This window comes from Hyalella azteca, unplaced genomic scaffold (assembly GCF_000764305.2).
Source record: "Hyalella azteca isolate HAZT.00-mixed unplaced genomic scaffold, Hazt_2.0.2 contig14447, whole genome shotgun sequence".
NCBI classification, from domain to species: domain Eukaryota; kingdom Metazoa; phylum Arthropoda; class Malacostraca; order Amphipoda; family Hyalellidae; genus Hyalella; species Hyalella azteca.
In genome coordinates, this window is record NW_025944333.1 from 102,212 (window position 1) to 114,142 (window position 11,931).

Genomic DNA, 11,931 nt, shown 5'->3' on the forward strand with positions numbered 1-11,931 from the left:
TGAAGAACAACATTCGCGTTGCTATTGCTGACATTGGTCCAGACATGCTTGAGAAGGTGGAGCGAAACTTCCGATCTCGTCTGACAAAATGTATTGAACAGCATGGAGGTCACCTACAAGATGTAATATTCAAGAATTAAACTTGTAAGTAAACCCAACGAAACTTTAAATGTAGCTCTTTGTAAAAAAGAAAGAATTAAAACGCTATCTTTAATACTTTTTACTTTGTGATTTTTTTAAAAGAGTAAGTTCCCACGCCGCACCCTGTACAATGCGTCCTCAACTACAGCTAAACATCGCTTACATCGAATATCAAGCGAGACCACATAACAGTTCTTACACACGTGTTTACATCACTAAATATCGCATTAACATAGCGATATTATTTAATTACAATATCAATGTGTTCTCATAATGTTTCTACATACATTCCGAATCAACAACTTTACCGCTACATGCAAAACTTTCATTCACACCTTACAATGCTATTGCTACCTGGATTGTAAGTAGACCATATGCCGCTTTATGACGCATTTTCGTTTACTATATATACAATTGTATTTCTACCTAAATTGTACGAATATGTACATCCTACCGTAATAATTCACTATAAAAAAGACGAACAAATAACGATGTCCGTGTCACCGAGTCAACCGTCTCCGCCGGCTCGGCAGCAGATCCATCGTAATAATTGTACCTAACAATACCTAGTCCCACATCCTTATATTTCATTATATATTTATATACATTTCATTTTCGTTATCTATCAAAACATTCTTTATTTTACAATTGGTAATGTTTTCCGGGATTTGTCATAACTTCAAATTTTATTTCATATCCGTGTGCATTAATTTTTTCGTAACTTGTTTTGATGTTGATTTGATCAAATTTTTAGAAAAACGTCCAATTTTAAATTCGATATCTAAGTCGGTGTAATTTTAGGAAAAGTTCGTGAACAAAAATATTATTCTCTCATGAACCCGGTAAATGTAATAGAATTTGATAAATCTCGTTCGAAAAATCGTTTCTAATCTAAACTAAATCTTAATCGAAAAATCGTTCAGAGCGGGCTGCTGTGTTCATCCGTGCACCTCGACAAGAGGATAAAAATTCATGTGCTTTTTAGGATTAAAAAAACATGCTAATCCTTTTTCTGACTGAGATTTTTTATCGGGCTCTGGCTTACACATTGCATAGCAATGCATGCATTACACTTACATTGCATTGTTCCTGAGAAGCAACGATGTACTTATTCTGAAAACGGCTTTATTTGTACATAAGTGCCGAAAATAGACACCGAACGAGCAAAATGTTGTACGGTTGAGACACGTGTTTTTTAAGTTCATTGAAAATTACATTATTAATTATGTTGTCAATCTTCTTTTCATAAAGATGATCCATGAAAATGCACTCCACTATGAAGAGAATATTGATAACGTTTTTTCTCAGGGCATCCTGAGGCAGAGAGCTATGTACATCAGCAGGTAACGCTAAATTTCTATTAAACTATTAGTTATTAGTATAATTATATGTAATATCTACATTAACTATAGACTATATTTTACATCTCGAGTTTGCAGCTATCACGTTGAAGAGTCAAGACTTACTCTAGACTATCAATCTCGTCTGCAGAAAAAAAACTCTATACAAGTGTCGCACGATTGCAATAAATATTAAATATTGATAGATGGAAGAAGAACCGAACCACTTATTTTGTACAGAATTAGCTCAATGCTCAAAAAACCCACGCCATATTAATTAAATCATCAGACGAAAAACCAGTGTAGTCAAGAAAAGTAGGTACAAGAATCGGCGACCGGCCTATCCAGGCCTATTTTTCAATACCGAAGATACTATACTAAATCGCACTTCAAGTCTTGAACTGAAGCCGCTACTTTTAGGTAGGAAACACGACCTTATGACCAGTGGGGAAAATCGAAACCTGTAGCCCACTCAGAAGAACAATTGAGACATTGGCCACATAGTGATGCTTCTTTTCTCCGGGTCATCTAGACTCAGTTTGGCATCGGCAAAAAGTCGCATGAGTGCTACGTTCGCTCTCTGCTCGTTATGTGGGTAAGAAAATCAGTCACTATTTGGACCAAATGACCAATACATTTTTTCTGAGTAAAGCTTCTAGAACTGACTCCATGAACTTTTTCAAATTTCACTCTATTTTTCGTTTCACGTTGATCAGATCAATTTTTTTCACAAACGTCTACATTGGTAAATGTGTCTGAATAACATTAACTTTCTTTCTGTGGCTCCGAATACCACTGCAAAGGATGTGTGGGGGTGATTGCGAATGGATTTGCTGGAGATGATTGGGATTGTGAAAATGATGGATTTATTGGAGTGCAATTTCGATACAGCACAAGCGATGTCGAGATGAACATATAAAAATAAGTACAGGGTGCGGCGCGGGAACTTACTTATTTGAATTGCGCGCCACGTGGCGGCCATTAGTCCTAGGAAGGTGGCGCCATGCGCAATATGGTGCGCGGGCTATGAAGTTTTTCGTCCACTCAGTTCAGTTGCGACCATGCAGTGGTCGAGAGAGATATGGAGGTCACCTACAAGATGTAATATTCAAGAATTAAACTTGTAAGTAAACCCAACGAAACTTTAAATGTAGCTCTTTGTAAAAAAGAAAGAATTAAAACGCTATCTTTAATACTTTTTACTTTGTGATTTTTTTAAAAGAGTAAGTTCCCACGCCGCACCCTGTATAAGAACATTGTTATGGCAGATTTAGCTAATGTTATGATATAAGTTAACGGAAATGAGAACCAGATAGGAAAACTCTGAAAACAATTTGTGCAGCAGCATCGCAAGGTAATGAATTTGTAAATTGTCGCTTCAATTTATGCGAGAACATTTTCAAATTAAATTTTTCATTCTCCGTAAATTTCATATCATTTTGGATGCTGAATCGGTTAACTGAAAGAAGCGTTTAATTTCAAAGCTGTCAAAGCTGTAGATCCCTATGTCGATTCTTCAAGGGCAAATGTCAGTAAATTCAATTTGAAGGCGAATTGCGTTCTTAGAATTTCTCGTGAATTATTTTTCACACGCAAAAAAGATAAGCATAACTAATTCAACATGTAAATAGACGATGACAGGAATGTTATAGAATTCGAATTGGCATCGTAGCTGTAAATGCAATGCAATATATGAAGGGTGTTAATAGGTTGTTTGAACCTATTGGTGATTGGTTTAGCTTTCACTTTATGGTTGCGCAATTAAACATCAAACGTTTGAATCTTACTTGAGTTAATTGAAACCGTCGCCGCGCACTGTAATTGCGCGGGAGTCAAATGGCCGCTTTCACTGGATTACACAGATTTAATCTGACTTTATTCAAGCAATTATAAATCGAATAAGACCATAGCCCGACGACTAATTTATTACTACTTTAGTTAGTTTAGAAGCGAAAATGAATTTTATGCCACATCTAGTCGGAAGGATTTCCATTCAAAGATTGAGTAATAACATTTATTGCAACTCTTTAATTTGAAAAAAATCTATCTGTTGTGTATTGTTATATATATGCGAGGATTATCATGATGTCTTTACTACCTTAAGCAGCTAATGACCTTTTTTGAGCATTCGATGTTCAAACATTATGTTTATATGAATATCGCGATAATTGTGTTGATTGTCCATCGTGTTGGTGTCAGATTGTCAAACGCGTTGTGTATTTATATTTTTCACTTCTGAATGATTAAGAAATGAATTGACGAGCGTAAATTTATGGCTGTCGTCCGCAAAAAAATGAGAAAATGAATGCACATTTATTGGTAAAATTTACCTGCTGATAGAACTAAATATATTTAATTTCTTTCTGTTGTCATTCATGGTACTTTAGAAATACAGCGTACGATTGAACACGGTTACGCCGATGGCCCGTGCCTGTTACGGTGCCTCATTGCCTGAAACATTCCTTTCCTCTTGCCTGTTACGGTGCCTTCTTGCCTGGTACGCTCGATTGCCTGAAGTCACTCTTGCCTAAATTTGAAGACCCGGGCCTGGTACGGTCCCACTTCCTTGTACCCGGTACGGACGCATGCAAGGTACGGTCCTGTAAACCTCTTCTTACCTGGAGGTAAGAACTACAGAATCACCTTCTCAGCTCGAAATCCTCCATCAGGAATCACACGGGGAAGTATCTGCGAGTCTCTGCCGATAGTTCGATCTCTTGGGAAAAATTAGGCGGTCTCTGCCAGCCCGAAACCTGGAAAGTTTCAGCTTGATTTTCCCGCGTACCGGTTAAGCAGCGAGTTACTCCAGCTTAGCTCTCGCTAGCTCCCTTGAGTTTACACTCAGAGAAATTAATGGGCCATATTGTTCAAATTTTGACACACTTGCTTACCCACAGCTCGAAAAGAGACGGACGTTGCACTGATACGCCCTTTTGGCGGCTAAGTTAAGTTAAGTTAAAAGTTAAGAGATCGTAAGTTCATCAGCCAATCATTGACGGCCTTTCAAACAAAATCCACCAATCATAGACAAGAAAGTAGAGCGTAAGTACTTACGTTCACTTAGCGAGTTTTGAAAGTATGGCCCCAGGTCACGGTAGCTCACGCAAGGGCAAAATGAGTATCGTAACTTGGACAAACTGTGTTTCTCTTAATGCACGCCTCAAGCCGAGAGCTTGACGCCTACTTATAGCAAGTGTGAACGCTGAATTTTTACATCATGATTTTATCATTCTAAGACTTTAGTATTTCTATCCAAACTTTGGTAAATTTGTTCCAAGAATTTCTGCAAATTTCACATTGGTCTGCAAGCATTAGTTCACTTCCGAAAAATTATAAACCAGACTATCATGTTTCTCCTGTGTTCATAAATTAGTTTAAATTTCCAGCATTAGGTTTGAATGACCTCGACATGATAATAATTTCGGTTTCAGGTCAGTTGTTGCCGTTACTGCCTTGAAGAAAACAAGTTACGGGTTTCCGTTTTAGCTCCATCATCATATTTTCTACGAAACTTCGAGGTCTCAATGTGACTCTAATAGCTGAATAAGTTAGATTAAATCTCTTCTATTTTTTCCTGGAATTTCAAATTTTGTCTCAATAATTTTCTCCCCATGGGTTTTTTATCATGAAGACACAGACCAAGATTGATGATCCCATTAGTGAGGCAACGACTCTACTTTCTATTATAAAATCGGTGAAACTTTCAGCCATATTCTCACTGAGGCTCATTTTAGACTTCATTTGATGTTTCCTTCAATAATTATTCGGCTATTAAATTTCTAAATATTGTAGATAAATATTAAAATATAAGCAATAAATTTTAATAATTCAGCTATAAGAAAACATTTATGTGAGTTAAGAGTCGTATTTTGACAAAATATATTTCATAAGTTACCTGACGCACTATATAATTATTGTAATAGTCTTATTTGTATCTTAAAATCAACTTTATACTAGCAGTGAATTAAATATGTACAGGTCATGACGTAATTACTGACAATAATTAGTACAACGCACGTCAGCGATATTTTCTAGCTAAACATATATTTCTAAATTCCTATTTAATATGAGGAGAACGACGCAGACCTAAATCCTGGACACCGGAAACGTCGCAGTGTTTTTCGGAAGGCTTCTCTGAAATCAGCCCTAAAGTATGCGTAAATGAAGGGGTTGAGCGTAGAGTTAAAATACCCGATCCAGAATAACAAAGTGACTACAGGTTCTGGAGTAGGACATGACTCACGACAGATGTGCACAGCAACGTACCAAGTGAAGAAGGGCAGCCAACAGGCAATGAAAGCACCCATGATAATGCCAAGAGTTCTGGCAGCTTTATGCTCCCGCTTCATCATCGGCGCATGTGGAGCGGATCGACCTTCCAATACGACCGAGTCTCCACGCGAACGCTGACTTAGCTTTTTTATGCTCGCGTGTGGGGACGTGAGTCGTTCTTCTGCACTCGAGTAACTTGAACGTTTCCAAGTAACTGCCGAATTGTCGGGTACCGTAACCCGTGCGTCTTGATCTGCAGAACCAAGAAGTTTCAACTCTGTTTCCTCTATTGTAGGGTCGTAATCCTGTGTGCGGTTCAGATCAGTTTCTGAGAGTGGGCATTTCTCACTCTGTGGCTCAAAATAATCTTGTGTTTGTACTCGCTTTTTAGAATTGGTGCAGATGTGGTCTTCTGGAATCGATTGAAATTCAGCGTTCTTTGATTCTGTTTTAATCTCATCTCCCTCAGTCATTTTTCTGAGTGCATTATTGTACTCCTGTCTCAATGAGAAATCCCTCGCTGGAATCGTTCCGACATCAGATCGATCGTGCAAAGGCAGTGAAACGCGTCGGCTTTTGTCCTTTGGGAGCGTATTCGAGTACTCGGCTGATGTATCCTTGTCACTCAAAGAACACAGACACGGACTGCTGCCTACGGAACATCGCGTCACAGACACTATGGATTCCGTAACAGATGGTCTGCCTTGGTTCAGACTGTCACGGAGTTGGCATTGGGATTTTCTGGTTGCCTCGGCTATTGCCGGTAAATGTTTCAGCTGGAGATGTGAAAGCTCTTGCCGCTCGGAACTACCTCTTCTTGCTCGTGCACTCACACCGAATGAGAAAAATCTTCTCAAACGTGATCGTCTTGGTGTTTTTTTCCTACTGTTATTCATGTGGCAGGTGCTGTTAGTGCGACTCATGATTGCAGCTTCTTGCTTACGGGCCTCTTGGAAAATACGGAAATACATGACAAGCATGACTGTGCATGGTGTCCAAAAAGATAAACCTGATGAAAGCAATGCGTAACCGGAATTAACTTCAAATGTACATGAATATGGATCCAGAGCTCGTATTTGCAGATGATCCGCTGTCGCATACCAGCCCAAAAAGATGGGGAGGAACGAAATTAAAGTTGGCAGCAGCCAAGAAATAGCGATCATGAAGAAAACCACTTTCCTCGTCATGTAGATTGGATACTCTAACGGCTTGAGTATAGCGTAGTATCTATCCATGCTTATACAACACAAGTGAAGTATGGACACAGTGGAAAAATATACGTCGAAAGAGTTCCAAAGATCACAGATTATGGATCCAAACATCCAAAATCCTGAAATTTGAACTGAGGCATTGAAGCTCATGGCGCAAACTGCCACCATGATATCTGCGGTGGCAAGGGAGATCAGAAAATGATTAGCTAAAGAATGAAGTCTGTGGTTGAGGAAGATGCTCACAATTACGAGAATGTTTCCGAGTATGGCAACGACAATGATGCCTCCCATGACTATCAACTTTAAAATGACGAGAACTATAGTTTGCCAAATGATCCCGGTCTGAGGAGACGCCGCGTTTTCTGTTGATAACAAAAGAGGAGGAGTTTCTATTGTCGCATTTGCGAACAGTTCTGAAGAGTTGAATTCAAGCGCACGAGGAGAGAGAGAATGTGCGTCTATTGTGCCAATGAATGGCAAAGTTTCATTCAGCGTCGAAAAAAAATTTATTTCAGGTGATAGGAAACTGCTGATGATAGCTGAGGTATTTTCTATGTCTTCACTCAAGCCCACGTCGACTTTGTTGGGTGCTGGATTCAAGAACTGATTATCATTTACAAATGAGTTGGCAAATCCCAAATCTGAGTTGCGAGGAACCCAATTTTGGCCACTTTCCTCCAAATTACCTTGCCAGATGGAATACAGAGGTGGGAAGGGAGTGGACAAAGAAGAAGATAGCAGGTGTTGGGAAATTAATTTTGAAATTGTCGTTACCGAATTTTCTTTCAGTATCGACCGTGGATACATGGAGGAATTTACAACTTGAGAATCCATCATAAGCCGCCATTTTTAGGTCGTTTTGGATAAGCTATTGTCATCATCACAAGATGGCTGGAGAACTACTGCGTGTGATGTCATCGGCTGTCCTTTATGAGGGCTTCATTCAACTTCATTACAAAAATATTGATCCCTTATTTTTCAATTTATGCACTGGATAGTAATTTTCAGCACTTCTATTTGAAATTAATTAATGAAATAATATTGTGCCCAAAGACGATCGGTAGTCACAGGGAAACTGTTTAAAATGAAAGCAGAAAATAATATTTACCACGCAAATCATGTCGTCATGTTCGAAATTAGAGAAAAACTAGAGAACTGATGAAAGTAAGAATTATCGGATACTTTCCTGTTCTCTTTTTACGTCTAATCATTTTATTTCATTATTTAAGTAATTACTTTTCTTTACGTGAAATGAAACTGTAATGGATTAACTATTTTCAAGCGTTTACATTTTACAATTAGGGTCAAATCGGCTGTTTGTCAGTCTTTCTGTGGCCATCTAAAATCGCCTGTGATTTCTAACAGTAGACTTCTAGTCAACTCCTTCCACACTCTTACGAAAATTATTTTTCAATCTGAATTTCACTTCATGGGCTTTTACTAATGTGTGTGCTTTAATTTCAGTTCATATGCTTTATTAAAATGTTGTTTCAACCCAAATTTCACTTCAAATTTACAGGTAAAAATTCCAGTGTTGTCTTCGTAACATGCATTATCCCGTCAATGTTACACCTCGCAGTCTATTCTTCGTTCCACCGTCTGGACTGGGCACCGCGTCAAAGATCCTCGACACGTGTATCCGCTGTGATCATCGAGGCCTGAGCGCTCAACTGCCTGTGCAAACGAAGGGTAATTGTTGAATTGTGACGCGCTTGATCTCAAATGGTAGTTGAGAATAGGGGCCTGTTGAATCGTTGAGTCACGAAGCGTTTGTGCTCAAATGACCTTTGAAAAAAGGGGCCTGTTGAATCGTTGAGTTGCGATGCGTTTGTCGTCAAATGGCCGTTGAAAATATAGGCCTGTTGAATCGTTGAGTCGCAACACTTTGCTGCATAAATGGTCGTTGAAAATAGAGGTCTGTTGAATCGGTGAGTCGCAAAACGTAATTGCTCGTATGACGAATGGAATTGGTGATGTGTTGAGTATCTGACGCATGACTCGCATGAGATCAAATGTGAGTAGAAGTACGCAGCATTTTAGTTTGTGAGGCATGCATGCTCGAAGTTCAGCGGAAAAAAACGAATTTGTCGGAATTGGAAAGGCATTAAAAACCGTCCGTAAAATTAAGACGAACTTTTTCAGACTCTCATCATCAACGCTAAGAGTCTAACTCACGAAAACTTGAACTCCATGCGTCTTGCAAGGCGAACTGTTCCAGCTGTTCACTGTTGAAGATTTGGCTGGTTAGGCAGGAAAATTCAGCTCGTGGAGCGTTATCGCTGAGTTAGTGATGCTTTAGCACTGAGTTTGTGATGCGTTATCGCTGTTGCGCTAATTAGCGCTGAGTTTGTGGTGCTTTATCGCTGAGTGTGTGATGAATTGTGAGAATTTGGAAAGCGTCCGTTGACTAACGCTTTGTTGACACATGGCGAGGCTCATGGGTCATCTCGACCAGAGTTTTCGCTGGTCGAATCATCGCTGGCACCGCCTGTGGAAAAAAAGGCATAATGTCAGCTATAAAATTATGCATAAATGTTTTTATTTCTATTGGTTGTTCAGTGCCTAAATGTTGTGTTGTGTTTGAGTAAAGGTTTTCCAGCAGGAAATTAATTACTTTATAAATCCTAAGCAGTTTTCACCAAAGATTTTCCTCTCCTTGGAAATTTGTTCAATACATGTTATGGAAACAGCTCTAAGACAAAAACAAGTATATTTTAAAGTGTGAATAGGTTGCTCATAAATTCATTGAGTAAATCCATTTTTTTAAATAAAATATTATGAAGAAATAACATATTGATGCATATTATGAGAAAGTTCCCCTGCATCGAAGGACAGAAGCTATCCAAATGCTGGCAGAATTTATAGCTCCTGGAAGAGTTTGGCTGTTCTTCCATTGCAGCAAGTCAAGTTGATTTATTCTTTTGGGGCTTCGCCTGTTTGTTTTTTTGCAGATAATTTTTGCAGACGATGAAACATAAATAATTCTTGTACAAGATCCTGTTGCACGCAACGCATTTGCGTGCAAGATCGTGTTGTCCTACACTGTTAAACACGCAGTGAATTTTCGTGAAAAAATTTTGCGTTTGAGACAGTCCAACACATGAATTATTTGAGCACTAGGTCGTTTTATCTTAAACAGTTTAACATGCGGTGAATGTTCGCACAAGATCGCATTTGCTAAGGCAAGCAAGCGAAGTGAGTTAAGTCTCTCCTCACTCCACTATACCTGCTCTCAAAAAACCTTCGCAAACGGATAGAGCTAAGTAAAAACAAAAGCTTTTTGCGCGAGTAAAGGAAGCCTGTGATGGAGTCATCAATTTCTTTGTGGCAAGTTGATGCAGAAATGTTTTTTTAAATCTCACCCCCCTTGAAACTTATTTTTTCCCAATGTTATTAGTAAACCTGCTGTCAGGTTTTCTAGCGTAACGTAAAATGTACAACAGATGCTAGAGTTTTCTATTTCTTACCACGGACTTCTCTCTTGTGTTTTCAAAAGTATCATAAGTTTATTTCACTACCATATATGTCTTGTTCAAATCTGACCGGGAGGAAACTTCATGCGTGCTGAGTGAAACACTTAGAATTTACGGCAATTTATTTTTGAACAAGTTTTTCCCCAGTTCATGTTTTTCACATAAGTTTTCGCAATACATTGCAACACGAAATGTAAGAGCAACTATTTTTTCACATTACATAAAAAATCGTCGTTAAATCGTCACTCGAGTAAATAATCTTCCATTGCCAGGTTTCTTGCTGACGTATACGTAACTTATATATAGTTACTTTTTTGCTGTTACCATGGTTACGGTGTTGCTATGGAACAATTTTCACCTTCACAGGGAAAAAACAGGAAAAATTGCGAGCTTTCTTTCTCATTCACTGATGAAAAAGTCCCCGGTGTAGCATGCTGTTATGGCACGGCCATCAGAGTGGCATGCTGACAGGGCACGGCAGTCAATGTAGCATGCTGACAGGGCACAGCAGTCAATGTAGCATGCTGACAGGTCACAGCAGTCAAAGTAGCATGCTGACAGGTCACGGCAGTCAATGTAGCATGCTGACAGGGCACAGCAGTCAATGTAGCATGCTGACAGGTCACGGCAGTCAGCGTAGCATGCTGACAGGTCACGGCTGTCAGCGTAGTATGCTGGCAGTATACGGTTGTCAGCGTAGCAGATGAACATATTTGAGATTGAATTGGTTTAAATCATTAAATATGTCTATCAAAACCTTACATTTCAACTTGACAGAACACAATTATAACTTGCATGAAGTGTTGAACGCCGCTGACTCAATCAATTCCTGTTCGGCATTCCGTCGCGCCAATTTGCATGAAGTGTGGAACGCCGCGTTGACTCAATGGAACGTTTCTCGCGCGTTCGCTGCGCCATGGGAATTATTCCAGGAATTGTTGCGCTGGAGTTGCAAACGTCAATAAATGGTTGGGTGGAGCGGGACTGAAGTTAGTGAAGAGTTGTTCCACTGAGGCTGAAAGTTGGCGTGTCGACGAAGAATTATTGCCTCGTTGTTCTTCAGGAGTTTCGTGGGCGAGGGGATAATGTGGGTGGTGAACCGCAGCTGGCAGCTTTAGTGATGTGCTTGGGTGGGAACATGGAGATGTTATATGCTTAAATTTATGCTTAAATGGAGCCATAGTGATGTTGTGTTTGGATGGAAACCTGTAGATGTTATGCTTAAATGTGGCCATAGTGATGTTGTGTTTGGATGGAAACCTGTAGATGTTATGCTTAAATGTGGCCATAGTGATGATATGCTCGGATGGAGACTGAGTGATGTTGCTTAAATTGAACCTTGTTTGTCATGTGAAAAATACGTGACGTTGCTTGAAAAAATCTTTTCGATGTTACGTGAAGAGAATACTTCAGAAGTTCCTTCAATAGAGCGTAAATAATTTATAAACGCCGCAAATGATTATGAGGGAACAGGCCATGGGCCTATTTCTTCGT

At 39.3% G+C, this 11,931-nt stretch overlaps 1 protein-coding gene across 1 annotated transcript; it reads right to left on the reverse strand.

The window, feature by feature from the left end:
- Window positions 1–5,401: 5,401 nt before the first annotated feature.
- LOC108678375 (histamine H1 receptor-like) lies at window positions 5,402–8,378 on the reverse strand. The gene has a single exon (XM_047884058.1). The coding sequence runs from the start codon at window positions 7,799–7,801 to the stop codon at window positions 5,543–5,545; it is 2,259 nt and encodes a 752-aa protein (XP_047740014.1). The 5' UTR covers window positions 7,802–8,378; the 3' UTR covers window positions 5,402–5,542.
- Window positions 8,379–11,931: the final 3,553 nt, after the last annotated feature.

Excerpts from the sequence above, each read along its gene's own strand:
- LOC108678375 (XM_047884058.1), bottom strand. The coding sequence starts at position 7,801 with ATGATGGATTCTCAAGTTGTAAATTCCTCCATGTATCCACGGTCGATA.